Raw genomic sequence first — 19,393 nt, 5'->3', positions numbered from 1 at the left:
AATTTCTTCGTTTGGGGTCAAAGGTCAATATTTATGATTTTTCTTAATGTATTTTATTCTGTCATCATTTAAAAAGAATATTTATGTTACAAATCATTCTAATAGTTTTGGTTTACTTTTGGGGTCAAAGTTCAAATTTATAATATTTCCTTAATAAATTTTATTCTGGCTAAATATATATTAAACAACATCAGTTCTTTTCGGTTCTAGACTTTAAGAAATTGATCACATTAGTAAATATAAAAGAGGCCTATTAAAATATTCGATCACGAGCAATTATAAATCGTCAAATTATGTGGATTTATGCGAATTTTAATACCAAAAAGAAAATCCCTATTAATATCAAAGGGATGAGAACAGAGACAGAACAGACCCATTACTGATTATTTCGGTATATGTAATGATCAGTTTTTTCTCTAATACTGTAGCATGAATTCTTACGAATCCTTGTTATATTAGAACAAGAAAAAAACGTAATATTTATCGAAAATAAATAGCATGGATTAAATGAAAAAAATAGCCACAATATCTAAATTTCAAATAAAACTTATATGTTTAACTTCTCCAAAATCGTCGATGCCCCATATTAAAAACTTTTCAGAAGTCACCAGATCATCACGTAAACATTGAACTCACCACTACTAACCAGCAATCAGGAACACATACAAATTTTTGGCTCGAAACCTACTAACAAACAACATTCATTTTTTCTATCTCTCTCTTTCTCTATAACTCTCTATTTCATATTCAACTTTTGCAAACTTTTTTCTCTATAACAACATATTTTTGTTCATAAATTTTCTCTTCAAGTAGCTTTAAAAAAAGTTTCTTTCGTAATTTTTATATAATAAATAAATGTTTAGCAATAATTTTTATTTTTTAAATACATTTAGCTAAATTAAAAAAAAAATAACCAAAATAAATGTTAACACAAAACTTAATATTTATTTGGGTTAAACATTTTTTGCATTTTGATGTTTAGCACTCATTTTCAGTACAAAAAAATATTAAAAGCAAATAAATGCCTATTGCTGACATGACGCCTACTTATTCCTATAAATTGAAAAATAAATTCTCATACAAACTATTTTCTTTGTGTCTTTTTATAAATAATCGTAGGCCCACGAGTCGTAGTACGGGTACATCACAAAATCAAAATGGAGGTGTAACACTGCCGGCCGGTATTGCGGATGATCAATCGAAAGATTTTGATTTTGAAAAGACCGAAATGAAATATGATTCAACGGGTATGTTCCACTGGAGTCCCGCCAAGAGTCTAGAAGACTGTATACTGGTAAAATATATTCACAAAATGGCTACCAAAGACTATTGTCATTAATGGAAATAATTTTTTGTATTTTTTAATTTCTCTTTTTATTTATTGAAACTATAGGATCGTAATCAAGCGGCCATGACAGTTTTAAATGGTCATGTCGTTGTATGCCTTTTCGCCGATCCTGACTCACCTCTGATTGGTTTACGAAATTTAGTCATGCCTCTGCGTGCTTCAAACTTTCACTACCATGAATTGAAGCATGTGGTCATTGTGGGATCAGTTGATTACATAAGGCGGGAATGGAAGATGTTACAAAATCTGCCGAAAATTTCGGTGTTAAATGGTTCTCCGTTAAGTAGAGCCGATTTAAGAGCCGTAAATGTTAACCTATGCGACATGTGTTGCATACTATCGGCCAAAGTTCCTAGCAATGATGATCCTACATTGGCCGACAAAGAGGCTATTTTGGCATCATTGAATATAAAAGCCATGACATTTGACGATACCATCGGAGTGCTGAGTCAACGGGGTCCAGAATTTGACAATCTAACGGCTGCGGCGGGCAGCCCGATAGTGTTGCAGCGTCGCGGTTCCGTTTATGGGGCAAATGTCCCAATGATAACAGGTAAACTGCATTGCACTAAGTTGGCTGTGTTTGTAAAAAGAACGACCAAAGCTTTTGCGCTTTCATATTGTGTGTATTTGTTTGTGTGCGTGTATGTTGCCAAACAAATAACAACAAAATCATTAATACATGTTATTAATCTACGATTTAAGCCAATGGAGCTTTTTGCAATATCAACAAAGTTTTTATTTGATTTTGAGTCATTCAAGTAAAAACTAGGTTAGAGACTAGAGAAAGAAATTTTTAGTTTATTTTCTTTTTATTTCGCTGAGTTCTATTGAATCATTTTTCTTGTTATAGAGAAAACTTCTTCAAAAGAATTTGGCTATTATTTATGTTTTATCAAATTTTCTTACAATATAATTTGTTTTATTCATTTGAAGAAACTTTCTTTTTATAAAGAAATTCTCTTCAAAGAATTATTATTATTTTTTTTAAATGATTTTTTTTTGTATTACATTAGAAAAATGTTCAGAAGTTTATTTTTATATTTAATAAATATTATTTAATGACTATATTTTTCTAGGATTTTCTAATTTTGTTTAATTTTTAATTTTTTTAATTATACAAATTATATATTTTAAATAATTTTTGTATTTTTTATAGCAAAGAAAACTTCTTCAAACCATTAACTAATTTTAAGTTTTTTCAAGAAATTTTCTTGAAATACAGAAAACTTCTTTGAAGAATAATATTATATAACAAATTTCCTTCTCTGATTTCGACCAGAGTTTTAAAGTTGATATTGCAAAAGCCCCAACTATACTAACGCCAAAAGTCTAACAAAAACAAAAGCTAAAAAGGAAAGGATTGTAAAAATCAAAAATAGATTATCAAACTTTAAATTTAAATAGAAATCTAAAAAGCTACTTCGAAGTAAGACACGAAAGTGGACATATATATTCTATTCCAAATTATATTTCACAAAATTTTAAAATTTCTGTAGACTTTAATAATTTGTCCTTTACTATAAGAAGAATGAAACTCTATTGTTATACCCTACACCACTTTAGTGTGGAGGTTACATTGCATTTGTGCAAATGTTTGCAAAAATTTTGGTCCCACCTTAAAGTATACCAATCGGCTTAGAATCATTTTCTGAGTCAATGCTATCTTTTTTTTTAGAACCATATCTGATTGTCGATGTAGTATAAACTTTTGATCTTTCGATCTGCTTTTAGTATAAATATTAGTACTTCGAATCCGATGCGGTGTATAAATTTAGTCAATCTAACCACAAGCTCTAAATCTTAGTGCAATATTTTATGCAAAATATTGTATTAGATTTACTTTAAAAAGAGTACAATTCCACGGGTTTTTATTGCGAATAATAACAGATTGTAAATGTTGTAAAAACATTTGGTCCTTCGAGCCCATTGTGGTAAAAACTTTTGGTCTTTCGAACCATGAGTTCTAAGATTTTATATAAAGAACTCCTGTCACTTTAAAAAATGTGAAACTCAAATGTTTTTTATTAAGAACAATAACTGATTGTCAATTTGGTTCTTCGAGCCATATTTCAGATTTTATATTGAGAACAATAATTGATTAGTTGTCGTGTCTAATTTCATTCACCATCTTAATTTGAAACGAAATTTATTAGTAGTCGTTGGTTCTTCCAAAACCTCTAAAATTTAAATATTCCGAATTATTACAACCCTTTACCTTTTGGCTTTTATACTTATGTGTAACAACTTAAGTATTTTTTAAAAGTAAGTTTTTTACTAAATAAAAAAAACTCCCGTTTTGGTTGTTTGCGTTAAAGAACTTGTCAACGATAGTAATGTGCAGTTTCTCGATCAAGACGATGACGATGATCCCGACACCGAACTCTACCTAACACAGCCATTCGCTTGCGGCACAGCATTTGCTGTCAGTGTCTTAGATTCGTTAATGTCCACGGTAATAAAAACGAAAATAAACCAATTATTGATATAGAAAGACAAATTTTTTTATTTTAATCCCTTTCGAAACTTTAGACATATTTCAATCAAAATGCCTTGACCTTAATTAGATCGTTGATAACAGGAGGTGCTACACCGGAACTAGAATTGATATTGGCAGAAGGAGCCGGTTTAAGAGGAGGTTATAGTACGCCGGAAAGTTTAAGTAATAGAGATAGGTAAGGTTATATGAATAATTAAATATATATAGGGGATTCAATATTTAAATTAAAATAAAATAGATGCCGAGTGGGTCAAATATCATTGTATGATGGTCCTTTAGCGCAATTTGGTGAATGCGGCAAATATGGCGACTTATTTGTGGCAGCATTGAAATCATATGGCATGTTATGTATTGGCCTTTACAGATTTCGTGACACAAGCTCCAGTTGTGATGCCAGTAGCAAACGTTATGTCATAACAAACCCACCCGATGACTTTTCACTACTGCCAACAGATCAGGTAAAGTATTCAAAGCTAATGTTCCCTTAATTTCTCGTATATATAATTTGATTTTTTTTCTTTTTAAGGTATTCGTTTTAATGCAGTTTGATCCGGGTCTGGAGTATAAACCACCTGCGGTACGTGCGCCTACCGGCGGCCGCAGTACTACAACACAAGGCTCCGGGGTCGGTGGGGGCGGTTCAAATAAGGATGATAATTCCTGATTGTTACTGTGTAGCGCCTTAACTGATGGTCCTTACTCGTACATTTGAACGTTGGAGATTTCTTTTATGCGCAAACTGACACAATTTTGGCACAAAACCATAGGCATATTTTTTACACAAATTAGGCAATTACTGCATCTTATTAAGCAGAACTAAATTATTTAATTCTACAACAAAATTATTCGAAATTTTAACAAATTTTTTTATATATAAAAATATATATTCAGATTATCGCCAAAAATGTGTCTTTTTGTGCATTTTATATTTATTTAAACATGATTTATAATAATTTTAAACGCAATATTAAACGGGAATACTTAAATGAGAAAAAAATTGTATTCTTTATTAAAGTATTAAAGAAAAACAACAAAAAAATCATGTTTAACTAAATATAATTGTATACATCTAAACAAGAATAGAAAAAAATCTCTTAAAACAACATTTACCAACGTTCAATTGTTTAAATTATTGCTTCCCACACCATTCCGTTAGCCCTATTTAGAACCTCAACTAACATGACATTTTAGTTTTTTTTTTTATTTAAAACCGTAATAAATCTATCTTTCACTCTCTATCATTATATATCTTTGAACTATCCTGTTAACCTTTTCAATTGCTTACTTGAATTAACGTTTATTGATATTTAAATAATTAGTTAGTTTGTCTTTTAAATAAAAAAAAAAATATATTATTTTATAAGATTTTAAAAATTTTTGTTGTAGTCGTCTGGCTCGATTAGTTATAAAACTTTTAAATATATTTTTTAGTTAGAATATAATTTGAGTTATTATGATATATTTTTTGAATTATTTTTATCAATAAACTTTTCATTTATTTTACTCTTATGATTTTGTATATTTGTTTTATTTTAATCACCTTAATTTAAATTATAACACAGTGGTTCAAACTATCATGTAAATGACAGTATCATGATCATTAAACAAAATGGAGAATAACAAATTTTTTAAAGAAAAAACTATTCTTAAGATATTCAAAAATGTATTGGATATCGCCTAGTTCTTGATTGTTATTTTTACAACAATCAAATCTTGGTTTCGGAAAAAACACGAGTCATTTCTTAAATTTGTGAAAAAGCTATATCAAAAAGAATCGGCTCAAGTGATCAAGCAAAGATGAATAACATTCAAGGAAGATACATTAGTTCCTCTGTTGCCGGTAATCAATCTTTTATCTATATAAATATTTTTATATATTCGATTTTGGCCCGTCACTGTCAACTAGAATCTTGCAGAATAATTATGAAAATAAAGCATCAAATTTGCCCGAATCGAATACGGAGAGAATTTTTAAAGTGGCATCATGATTAAATTATTCCAAAAACAGAGGGTTCCGAATGACTCAAGCGACCCTGAGTAGTGGATACATTGTCATATTTAATACGTCGTTTGTAAACGATTTGAAAACTTATAGAAAAGCAATATTGATTTCGAAAAGACACAAGTCACTTTTTAAGGGAGTAGAAACGCACCGTTGCGTTTTGACCCGAAGATCACTCTAGTTCTAGATCACCGAATAGTTCCGAACTTCTTTTACTCAAAGAAGAATTATTGAAATAACACAAGAGCAAACTATAAATGAATTATAGTTACGGATGACTCGAATGAATAGTGGATTAATTGCCGCTTCGTTTCACCGCAATCGTAAACTTGTAGAAAATGAATGAAAATTTGCTATGTAATCAATTTTGCTAGTTGTACCAAGAAGAAATGCAACAAATCTATTACGAAACGTTTTAAAACATACCAAGAATTCACTCGAAATCCATTCACAAAGGATTTATTCACAATAGTTTAATAACGATTGAATTGTTTTTTTTTATGGATTGTTTTCTTTAAGAAGAATTCGAAACGAAATCGTTTCTCAAAGCTATTAATTTGGAATACTTTTTCCCAATTAATAGGTTAAACTATAATGCTGAATAAAATTTAAAAATTAATTTATTTAAAATTCTATTGCAAAGACTTTTAAAGATTGCTTGCATCTCCGGCATACAGTTTCCCAATCAAGTTTCAATAACATTTTCAAAACTTTTAAACTCTTGGTAACGGTTGAATACTCTCATACATTGAAAACAATAAGCTTTAGTAGTTATAACTAAATTTGCTAGTTAACTCAATTTAAATGGAGTTTGTTAGACATTTTTTTGGGAAGTGAATTTGTTTGTAATTCTATTGCCAAAACTTTTAAAAATTCCTAAATCTCAGACATTAAGTTGGTCTATCAAGTTTTAATGACATTTTTAAAACTTTATACTCTTGGAAAAAGACGAATTCTCTCATATACTGAGAACAAAAGAAGCTTTAGTTGCTATAACCAAATTTGCCGTTGAACCTTATTTAACCTGATTTTGTGGGACTTTTTTTTACGAATAATAGAACTGAGTTTTAGAAAAAAGAAACTTTTATTGCTATAACTAAATTTGCAGGCGACTTGTTGGACTTTTTTACGAAAGTTTTTGTCTCTGTGAAACATTTTGATCTAAAGGAAACAATATTTGACATTTCAGTCATCAGCATTATTAAATTATTGAGTTTATCATCAAGCATTATCAAATCGCAACATGAACTATTGCTAAATTTAGTTCACTGTGACAAAGATACAAATTTAGTTAAGACAAATATGATAAATATTGACCACAAACGTTTAATTTTATTATTTTTTCTATTTATTTTCTTTTAATTTTTTTTAACATTAGTTGGCCGACTACGATGAAAAGGTAAGATGTTTGTATGAATTTATTTTCAAGTTTTATATTTATTACGGTAAATAAATTTTATTTTTGTTATTCTTTAACTAACAATTTATTAATAAAATTTCCTATTTATGTTTTATATATGGATATGAATATTTTTTTTTTATTTTAAATTTAATGTTATGTTAACACGGAACTAAAAATCAACTAATTGATGTTTAACTAAAAATGTATGAACTTCTAACACAAAACTAAAATACTAACCAAATAAACAAACTAAAAATTTAAAACTAACATTAGATGGTGTGATATAAGCAATTGGGAACCATTAGTAAGGTAAGCTACACATTAAACAAGAAAAATTAATGAAATTAATTAAGACAAACTTAAGAAAATGAATGAAAAATAAAGTAAAACTGTAAAACTAAAGCAAATGATTGTGAATCAAAACAAAAACAATTTAAAAAAGAGAATAATGAACTAGAAAAATTTAAATTTACTAAAAACTAAATAAAATTCTAAATGAAACAAAATGGTAGTTTAGAATAATATTATAAAATTTAAATATTATATCTAGCGATGAAAAAGAAGCATTTATTAAACAACAAATTAACTAAAAACCAAAAAAAAAAAAAAATACCAAAAACTTTCGCTAAGAAAAAAAACTAAGGCAAGGACAACTTAAAACAACCAAATTAAAGAAAAAAGACTAGCTTATCTAAAAACTTACATATAAACGAACAGAACTATTGTACTTTTTTCTAAAAAAGCTTAACAAACATAAAACATGTAACAGCTTCTTGTAAACGAAACAAATAAACTTACAAAAACTAATAACTAAAACACACACACATATTAAAAAAATACAAAACTTAATTTAAAAAAAGCCTGCTTAAAATTTTTTAGTAATGACAATTAAACAATTTTAATTGATTTAATTGTAAAGGCCAAGCAATTAAATTAGAACACAAATGATGATGGTTTTTAAAAACTGACAACTTTTTAAGGAAAAAAAGGACAAGAAAAGCATAAAATACTGAGCATCAAAATCAGCTTTACTGAACTTAAAATGATTAACACAAATTCTAAAATTTTTGCATTAATGCATGTGAAATTTTTTTTATTATTATAATTTTTATTTACATTACAAACTCAAAAAGAAAAACAAAAAAACAAAACAAACTATTGCTAAACTAAATAAATATTCGAAGAATAAACACAAAATTTAAAAAAAAATAACGAATGAAAATTGTAAAAAGTCTCACAAATCTCTTTTTCAAAACTCTTTCACATTTACACACAATACACTCACACATACACACACACACACTCTCTAATAATCAATTCAATTATTCTTAAAAACTTCTTTATAAAAAAAATCACACAAAAAAAAACTTGAAAATTTATCGAATGTAATGTTAAAGAACGTTTAAACTTACGTTACATAAGCAGAATTTAAATATTGCGACAAGTTTAAGCATGCAACTCTATTCATTTGGTAGCTTCTTTTTCAGTAGAAAAATTTGCTCATGAAATACAACTCTGTTTTGGAGAAATGTTATTTTGTTAACTGCTAATTAAAGTTAAGGCAATAGCCTGCCAAGATTTTTGGATCTATGTACGTTTTGAAACGACTTGAAGCCAATTATAATATTTAAGATTTTTCGATGAGATTACCGTGATTGTTTTATTTCCACAACAGCGTTTTCCAGAATGACTTGAATCATTCCCTGTCAGAGTTTAACGGCTTTCAAAACATTAATCGAAATATATTTACGATTGCAGTCTCTCTACAGTCTTACAATATTGACATAGTTGTAGTTCTAAAAACAAACTGGGTCTTGTGATGACTCAAGTAAGTAGAAAGCGTAAACCGCTGTATTAACTCGATTATTTTGACAATTGTAAACAACTTAAAATAGTTTTAGAAAGCACGCCCTAATAGACAAAGATTAAAATATATACATGGACAATTCGTGAGAATATTACCACAGTCCGCATATCTTAGAATTCAAGGTCAAGACATTGAAAGTGTTCGGTCATATCTAGCAACATCTTAAATATTTTTTCGATAGGATCTGAGATGTTCTATCGATGATCTATTAGTACTATTAAAAAACGACTGTTTTTTCTCATATATAAGAGTTGTATTCCATTTTCGGTCGAATATAAGTGGTGTAAATAATAAGAAGATCAAATGAAGTGAAGTATATCTTACACCGTTTCAAAAAACCGAGGCACTTGTATGATTCTTTCGTCACTTAAAAAATGTATCCAGCGGACATCCCACTGTATTTTTATGCCCAAAACATCAAAAGTTTTTGATTACTTAATGTTTAAACTACCCATATATGTATATAGATGGAACAACAATAACTGCGTTCATGTGATAAAAAAAAAAACAACATTCGAGTATTGCGGGCGGTAAAATCGAATCTTTTTCCCATATTATTAAGCGATTTATTCATATTGCGCCTCATTTGCCCCTCTAGAGGGCATGGTCTATAATTGAATAAATAAGAATGGCAGATATTGCTGTAATCGGCGAAATATTAGATAGAGTTGGAAGGTTGACATAGAAGGTCTTTTATTAAAATAAGGAATAGTGTAGAGGACAGAACGGAGTCTTGAACTCATTTAATTAGATCTAGAATTTAGAATATCTGAAAAAGTTCTTGAAATGACAATACTTGTTCAATTGATGCAATTTTACGGCTTTATCGTCCGGTATTCATTTCATAGGTTGAATTTATAAAACTGTTTAGAAAATTATCGTAGTATGTTACGAAGAAGAAACAGCAGATCATTCAGAAATATATATTATATATAGCAAATCTTTCAGTAATATATTATTTATAATTACGACTCACTTTTCCTAGAATAAAGTCTGCAGATGCATTTGTCAAAGACAAACAAGTAAAATCTTGTAAATTTCAGCTTTTAAAGTCCTTATCTGCCGATGTCAAAAACCTATTTAGAGCCAGTAAATTATCTAGTATTATGTGTTCATAGTCGATTCTAAGATCCATTAAATTCCCTTATAAATCATTTAGATTCAATATGAAGTTCACTATAAATTGCGATCATAATACAGAACGAATTTAATAAGGATTTCATATTTTAAATAAAAATATTTGATCGACATCTTCCATTTGAAATAAATTTAAAATTGAATGAACTTTACAAAACACTTAGGTGCCTAGAATTTTGAGCATTAACTCAAAACTAGGTTTATTAAAGAAACAATAAACAAAAATCCTTAGTATTTTGTCTCAAAGAACATTCTTTAAAATAGGAAAAGCAAAAAATCAAATCCATTTTAAAACGTGTCATGACTTTTGCTATTAAGCAAAGGGCTTCAAAAGACTTAACTCAAGGACTTATGGAAGCGGGGAAATTTTGAGTGGAAGATGTTGACATTCGTTTTGTGGCAATCATAAAAAAGCTGGCAAAAGAATAGAGCTGAGACAAAACGCTCTGCTTATTGAAAAAAAGTTTATGTAAATATTTTGTAAATAAAAAACGCAAAACAAATATATTATTACTCTACTTTAAATATGAGTTTAATTAAAATAAAACACATTTATAAATTTATTTAAATTACTATTTAAAATAAACAAAACGTTTTTATATGTTTACTGACTATTTAACGAATGAATGCATACATTTAAAATCCTGTCAATACACTATACAACAACAGAAAAAAAATAAAACCAAAAAAAAAAGCTTCTAAGTTTTTGGATATTTGTTCAATGAAAACACTGCCAACGCGTATAGAAATCACGAACAAAAAATTATAAAAAAAATAAACAAAAAAACTTTTTAACGTAATTTAACAATATATAAATTAATTATATAGAAAATTAATAAAAAAATACTATGAAAATTAAAAAAAATAAATAAAAATATACGACAAATTTTACATAAAACGCAATAGTTAAATATATAAAAGAAACATTTTTAATCATACACAATTAACAGACACACAACCACTTATAAAAGACACTACATTCAAAAAAATTGTTCACTTTCACAGACATTTAAAACACAATAAGAAAGAAATATTAACAAAAAAAGTTATGGTCATGAAGAGAATAAAAAAAACTAAGAAAATAAAGCTTAAGCAAGAATATGGACAAATATTTAGTTAAGCCTACAAAACTTTGGTCACAGCAAACATAAATAACAAACAGCTGTTTAACAACTTTGTTTGCTGTAACAGAGTTTTGCATGGTTAATAGTCTTTACAGCTTTTTAGTGTTTAGAATGTTTATGTTTAATGGCCATAACTTGTTATTTAAAAAAAAAAGAAATAAATTACATTAGATTTAAAATAAGTTTAAATAACTTAAATTAGTTTTAAACAAATTACAAAATACCAAACAAAACAAATAAAACATAAATAAGTATAAACATTTTTACCTTCAAACATAAATACAATTTAAATAAATAATACCATAAAGGAGTAAAACCTAAAATAATCTAAAACAAATTACATGCCAATCAAGCTTAAATAAACCCAAAAACAAAACATAAAAAAATATATATTTCAAACGTATAGAACGATCTACATACATTTAAATTTAATAAATGCATTATGCAAAAATAAAAAGAAAACCAAAAAATATATAAAGCTTAACACCAATTTTTTAAAAAACCAAAAATATTTTTTTTTCAGTAAAAAAAATTAATGAAAAAAGAAAAACACAAACTAAAAGCAGGAATATTCATTGATATAAAAAAGCAATATTCATAGTAAAACAACAAATTACAAAAACTAAACCAAAAAAAAAGTCTTAAAATATTTCTTTTCAAGACAAAATGCCATCAATAAAGAAGCCTAAAAAAACCCACAATAGCTAGTTTAATATACTTAAAACTTGGATCTAGCCTAACTTCTAACATCAAAATTCTCTTCCCCCAACTGACTTTAGTTGCTCGCTTTGTGTATTATAAATAGAATTTCCCATTTTTTTGTTTTAACAAATTTACGAGCTTTTAACAAATTTTAAACACAAAAACACATTAGCATGAGAACATTGTTATTAATTAGTTTAAAATTAATTTAATTTTTATAACAATTATTTAAATTTAAACGTACATATTAAATATTCATGATTAAAACACACAAATAAAAACACTATTAAAATTATTCAAAAAATTAAAGTAAAAAGATAAAATTGTGGATAAAATTCGCATTTAATTAAAAAAGAAAATGTTAACAAAATTCCGCCGAATTATTAAATGAAATGAAGATAAAAACCCCAAAGACAAAAATATGACTTGTTTTATAAAGAAACCCAAAGACAAACAAAAAATTATATTTCCTTTTTCGTTAAAATGGGCGAAATATTTTTGCATCAAAAAAAATTATATAATTGATAAAAAAATTATTTTCATGATAATATTGCCTTAAGCCAAGAAAAAGTTTATTGTGAGCAAGATAAATACAGTGTGTTTAAAAAGAAATTAAAAGCTGCTGTAAGCATTACTTAATGTAATTGTAAACATCAGTTATCTTCTTTTTACCAGACTTTTTGGGTAATGAACAGGAATGGGGTGTGAATACACCAAGTAATTCATTACATGGTTAATTAAAATTAATTCTAATATGTAATTGAGCAATAACAAATTATAATTATCTGTATTTGTAATTGAAGTTTTTTCCAATTCCATTAACTCGTAATGTGCAATTGAAGAATAACCAATTAAAGTAGGTATTACTAATTACACATTATATGAAATTATAAGAAATAAACTTCAATTACAACTGAAGTAGTTGTTATTGGCAAAACGTCAATTTTCGTTACAAGTAATTATAATTTGCTAAACTTTAATTACAAACATTTGTGATTAGTAAAATTTCAATAACAATTTAAAGTAACTTTAATTGGTAGTGTAATCATTATATTAATAACAATTAAATTTAGAGTAAGTTGAAGTATTTCCAACTTTAATTATTTGTTATGGTAAATCCCTTAGAATTACATGTAATTGTAATTAATCAAATTACCTTAATTACAATAGTAATTGGTAAAACTTCAATAACAATTACAAGTAATTGGTTATTGATAAATCATATTACAAGGACTAGTAATTGTATTAAGCAGTTAAGAATTAAAAAATTATAAATTCTCTGTAGTCCAGAACTGAACATTTAAACTACTTAAAGCTATTACTAGACACTGACTCCCAGAATATTAGCCCAAAGACGCCATTGCATGATACTGAAGCTTCCTGCTAAACTTGGTTACAGCATAATGGCATCTGTCACTAAAGTACAGTGTTAACTGTCAGTCATTTTCACCTTTGAGGTGAAAATGACTGACTTTTCGAATGTAGGTTTAAGTTAAAAAGGGTTATTTAAATAAAAAAAGGCTAATGTACCATAAAAAGGTACAACTCCACTCGGACAGCACAAAGTCCAGTGTGATTCCATTCGTAGAGTGTGAAGTTCCAAAAATAGAGAAACAAAAAACTTAAAAGAACAGAAAGGCGCAAAGATAGATCGTTTTCTAAGTAAGTTTTAACCTGAAAATCCTACACAAAGTGAAAAAAGGCGTTTTAAAAATTATACAAGTCTGATACGAAATTGACATCAAAGTGTTTATAATTTTTCATTAACATCGGACATCAGACAATTCTCAAGTGAACAAAGAAATATAAAAAACATACGATGTTATCAAATCTACAAAAAATAATAATGTGTTACCAAAGTGACAACACTCTGTTTCAAAACAGAACTTTGTTATAATAACAAGGATTCGTTTTTGAAGTCACAACGATGCATTGCTAAATTGATGTAATCGAACAATGCGTTTTGCATTGTAGTACAAATTGTATCAATTTTGGTACTTATCTACCTTTTTATACCCTACACCACTATAGTGGGGAGGGTATTATACGTTTGTGCTGATGTTTGTAACATAAAAAAATATTGGTCCCATAATGAGCTTAAAGTATACCGATCGATTCAGAATCATATTTTGAGTCGATTAAGACATGTCCGTCCGTCTGTCCGGCTGGCTGGCAGTCCATGTAAACTTGTCATAAAACCTTTGGTATTTTGTAATTCCACTATTCCAACACTGATTGATGATGGCACGGATTCTCTCGAAACTCAACTTTGAATAGTACCTAACAAATGGGAGGTTTCACACTTGTATCTCTTTCATCTATGTCAAGCTTTGAACCTAGTCTAACTAGTACGTCCGCAACCATATTATCATGTACATTACATTGCTCCTGCCAGAATCTTATGACAGCGTTTACCCATTCCCATAAGTATCCTGGAAGCCCTCAAATCATGACCTATAGAAACTTTGGCATTTAGAATCCATTCTACTGTTTCAAAATCAAATCTGTAATAGTGATAGGTAGTAGGTTTCAAATCTCTTTCTCTGTCTTCTATGGCAAGGTTCGAACCTGATTCCTCCACAATCTCATTACAGTGCTCTGGCATCCAACAATGTAGTAAACACTCTCAAAATGTCTCTATAAGTCGGATGTAGTTTCTATAAGTCGGATGTAGTACTTAAGTATATAGTATTTGTAAGTCATTATTAGACATCTTCTAAAGATAAAAAAATATCTTTCGGCGATTTGGTACTGAAGTGAGCTCGAATTTATCTGTTTTCGTTAAATAATATTGTGATTCAGGACTAGTTTTAGAAAAGCGAAAGTTAAATGCAAAAACAACCAAAATTTCAAACTAGATTTGCTTCTTTTTAAACACGCTGTTATGAATCAAAGTCTACTACTTGGTAAATTTTTAATTATTCAAATTAACAATATAAAAAAATCAATTATTTAATACTTTGCAATTATTCACCTAAAATTTTAATTATAAAAAACTCAAAAAACTGCAAAATCTAGCTACACAATATGCCAACGAATACTCAAATTCTAATGACTTTTGAAATTCAAGAAAATAAGTGAAAGAAAGAAAAATACAAGCAAAAATATAACAAAATATCAAAAAAAAAAAAAATAAAAATAATTAAATAAAAAAAAGAGAAATTTGTATCTGAAAAATTCTGCCAAATATTCGTAATAAATAAAAACAACAAAAAACTTCGATTAAATATTTATTTTTTCTAAGCGAATACGTAACATAATAAAACCGAAACTCATTTTATAGAAAAAGGCTACATAAAAATAATAAAACATTAAAATTTAAAAATATAAAATAAAAAAAAAACCATTCATAATAGAAAAAACTCTGGATGTTGTGAACCTTGATGAAATCATGTTTACTCGTACGATATTATAATAAAATAAAAAAAATAAATAAAAACACTTTCACATAAACACAAACACAATTTATAATGAAAAAATAAATCCCCCATTAAATCGTTCAGAACGTAGTCTGATTAAAAAACAAATTCATTAGGCAAAAATAAAAAATAAAAAAAAACGTTTTAACTGTTTAGATAGATTAAATACTTTTTTATTTAATTATTAAAATAAAACTGATAAAAAAACTTAGATTAATAATAATAATAATAAACTAAACATTTATTAAGAAAAAGGCTTTTGTAATTTTATTTATTTGCTGCACTTTCAAATAAACACATCTCAACAGTTACAGCCCAAATCATAAACACTCACTCCTATTAACAATAATAATAAAAATAATAATAAAAAAAACAGCATTCAAATTTATATATAATTAAGAATAAAAAAACTTAATTATTTATAATTTATTTTTATTCTTTAAACTATAAACAAATTAAATAAAAATCAATTATTTATTTAAGAAAACATAATCTTTTCGCCTATTTAATAAACAAATTTAAATAAAAAAAATGTATGTAGCGCGCGCCATAACACAATTATTATTATAATTATGATTTTGTTTTATATTTATATTAAAAATTAAGAACAAAACCAAAAAAAATAAAACTTAACATCCCACAAAACATACAGAGTAGTTTAATGTTAATATTAATGAAATTTTTATTAAATATACGAAAATATAAAACAAAAAAATATTAAAAAAAAATAAATTAACAAAACCAAAAAAAAAAAATATGTAAGAGTAATAATAGTATTTCAAAATTTGTCTAATACTAATAAAAAAATAAATAAAACACAAAAAAATTAACATACGAATGCTGATAATTTAAAAAATAAAATAAAGAATTGTTAATGTTTAAAAAAAATTTGTTAAAAATAACATTTCAAATAAAAGTATGCAAAAAAAATTTAAAGAAATTTGTGTTTTTTGGTTATGGATGACTTGTTAATGATTTGTATTTACACCAGAACTTACTCTTCAATGACTACTACATACTACTTAAAATGAGTCCAATAACAAGTATGAATGTATAGTCGGGCGTAGCCGACTATATAATACCCTACACCTGTCAGTATGTATGTTAAAAATGGGGATTATTTAAAAAAATAAAGCATTTGGTTTGTTTTTTTTTAACTTTATTTCGGAATATTTTTACTTTTATTTTGGCAAAAAAAGATTTTTTTACAAGAGGGTTCAAAGGGGAGTAGGGCAAAATATGGCCCTATCCTTAAAAATGTTGGTAGGGGAAGTTAAGTCTTCCTCAATATTATTTATGTAGAATTTAAAAGTGTTATTAGTGTTTGTAAGTGAATTTTGAGCTTTAAGTCATTTTCTGAAGGGGAGTTTGTATGGGGGATAGGGTCAAATGAAGCCCGATCATTACAAAAATCGGTAGTGTCATTTAAAGTTCTATAAAACTAAGTTTTGTCGACTTTTGTTAACATAATAGATCATTTAAATTAACTATAAGCCAAAAGGCCCTATTTGGGGGGTACGGTTGTATGGGGGCTAGTCGAAATAATGGACCGATTTTAACCATTTTCAATAGGCTTCGTCCCTGGGCCAAAAGAAGCGTGTATGCCAAATTTCATCTAATTATCTTCAAAATTGGTGCCTGTACCTTGCGCACAAGGTTTAGATGGACAGCCAGCCGGCCAGATGGACGGACGGACGGACATAGCTTAATCGACTCAGAAAATGATTATAAGGACGAATATTTTTCTATGTTACAAACTAAAGTGGTGTAGGGTATAATGACTTAAAAGTAAGTGTTTACTGTTTTCTTAAAACTAAGTATTTACTTTTTAGTCTTAAAATGTGTTAAAAAAAAAAATTTAAAAAAAAATAATAATTATTTTGTTCCAACTATGAACTGTTTCAAAAAAACTTTTTAGCTTTGTACATACACATTTCTAATAACATACTTTTCAATGACTACTTCATACTTCATTCTGATTACATAGAAGTACTTTAATAACATCTTTTTAATAATGTGCCAAACAAATAGATTCTAATTCATTAGTTAGTTTCTATGTAAAGTTATGGAAGCTTTGTATGGTTTTTCAAACGATTTACAATGTCTTATTTTTCTAATTACCTGTAAGCAATTGTGGTAAGTAATTGCCTTTATCATCATGTTAAATTTTTGTTTAACACATAACAAAGATTGTTAATTTTAGCCTTCATTAAACGATAATCCACTTAACGACTATTTGCTTCTCTTGTAAGTCCAATATTGGAATATGGATCAATTGTATGGGACCCGAACTACAATGTGCATATTGATCATATTGAATCTGTGCAAAATAATTTTTATTATTTTGCTTAAAAAGCATATATGGGAACTTTTCTGAACTGTCACCGTATACAGAAAGACTCGTTTTGATAAATCTACCAACTCTGAAAAGTCGCAAGACGATACTTTATGTGTCATTTAGGATGAAGCTTCTAAATGGAACTGTATATTCTGAATGTCTATTAAGTAAAATTTTTATTAAATGTTCCTCAACATCAATTACATTTTAATAATCCATTATACGCATAACAAGATTTAGCATATATTTATATGTCTAACAACTGTTTCTAAGAGCGCCAAAGACTTTAATTAGGAAAGTAAAGTTTAAGGCTTTGATTCTATTGTGCGCAGAGTCAAATCCAATGCTGGCTTGAAAGGTCAAGATAAATTCTAGTAAATAACAAATTACCCGGTCAAGATTTTTATGTGGTTGCTGAACGAAGTAATTCTTAAGAAAAACAAACACAATTCCACAAGATGTTTCAACTGTAGCCATAGTCATTTGCAATTTTAGTAATACAAGTCAATTATTTGTGACGCCAGGCTTGATAAACATAGAAATATCTATGACGGAGTATTTTAAAATCGGAATTTATATCTTAAAACAGCTAGAAGTGTTTTTATATTTTCAATCATTTAGGCATTATGCCACTATAAACAAAAAATGGTATTCAAACAATAATGACAATTTTATATTACGAGTACAATTGAATCTGTGAAAAAATAGTAAAAAAACGAATTGAAGAACTTAGCAAAGTTATAGCAAAAAAAATCTTAAATGGGAGGGTTTCCACAAAAAATGGACAAATTTATACATTCAGAATAATATGTGAATATTAATATACACAATAGGGTTATAATTTTTATAAATTTTTGAAAAGTTCAAAACGGCTCTACCCATTATACAAAGAGCATAAAAAAAGTCGAAAAAGTATAGCACCAAAATGAAACCAAAAAATTAGAACACTACTGGCAACAACGTTATAACGAACTAATTAAATAACTAACTAACTCATTAAACCTGGCCTCTGGTGGGTTAGTGATTAGTGTTCTAGTCTGCTACACCGGAGGTAGTGGGTTCGGTTCCCACCTGAGACACTGGGTAAGAAGCGCACAACATGTCCGATAGAGGTTTAGGTGTGTTTCTTCGGATATGATGTATAAACATCCTCCTTTCAAACTAACAAACTAAATAGTCATTAAGGATAATGAGCTTAAAATCAAAAGTCGACCAGCTAACAAATATATCATGCTGGGATATGTCTGAAGAAGAAGAAGAATCGTGGTATTAAGCTTAGATAAAAATTGCCAAAAATTTTTTTTTCACACTTTGCTTTCTTTAAAACACAATTATAAACAATTTAACAAATATTACGACATATTAACAAACATTCCCTCCAAATAAATACAAAAAATATATACATTTTGCAAATTACTATATATAAAACTCCCAATAGCCCTAAAAGGTGAACAAGTGAAATTGAAATTATGATTTATGTGCATGTAAAAATATATTAATTTTTATGTTAAAATTAATTATACAATCACTTCGGAAAAAACCCCAATAGCCAAT

The 19,393-nt window shown here is 27.5% G+C and overlaps 1 protein-coding gene across 24 annotated transcripts in view; it reads left to right on the top strand.

Moving 5' to 3' along the window:
• Window positions 1-5,242, top strand: part of LOC111676474 (calcium-activated potassium channel slowpoke) — a 79,776-nt gene extending 74,534 nt beyond the window's left edge. For all 24 annotated transcript variants that reach the window (XM_046950778.1, XM_046950773.1, XM_046950774.1 and 21 more), the window contains 6 exons: window positions 1,120-1,294; window positions 1,394-1,901; window positions 3,667-3,803; window positions 3,881-4,023; window positions 4,087-4,306; window positions 4,375-5,242. In XM_046950778.1, the coding sequence (XP_046806734.1) occupies window positions 1,120-1,294; window positions 1,394-1,901; window positions 3,667-3,803; window positions 3,881-4,023; window positions 4,087-4,306; window positions 4,375-4,512 (1,321 nt within the window). In that variant the 3' untranslated portion in view covers window positions 4,513-5,242. The remainder of the gene's footprint in view (window positions 1-1,119; window positions 1,295-1,393; window positions 1,902-3,666; window positions 3,804-3,880; window positions 4,024-4,086; window positions 4,307-4,374) is intronic.
• Window positions 5,243-19,393: the final 14,151 nt, after the last annotated feature.

The sequence above is a fragment of the Lucilia cuprina genome, chromosome 4 (genome assembly GCF_022045245.1).
Source record: "Lucilia cuprina isolate Lc7/37 chromosome 4, ASM2204524v1, whole genome shotgun sequence".
NCBI classification, from domain to species: Eukaryota; Metazoa; Arthropoda; class Insecta; order Diptera; family Calliphoridae; genus Lucilia; species Lucilia cuprina.
This window is presented reverse-complemented; position numbering and strand designations above follow the sequence as displayed.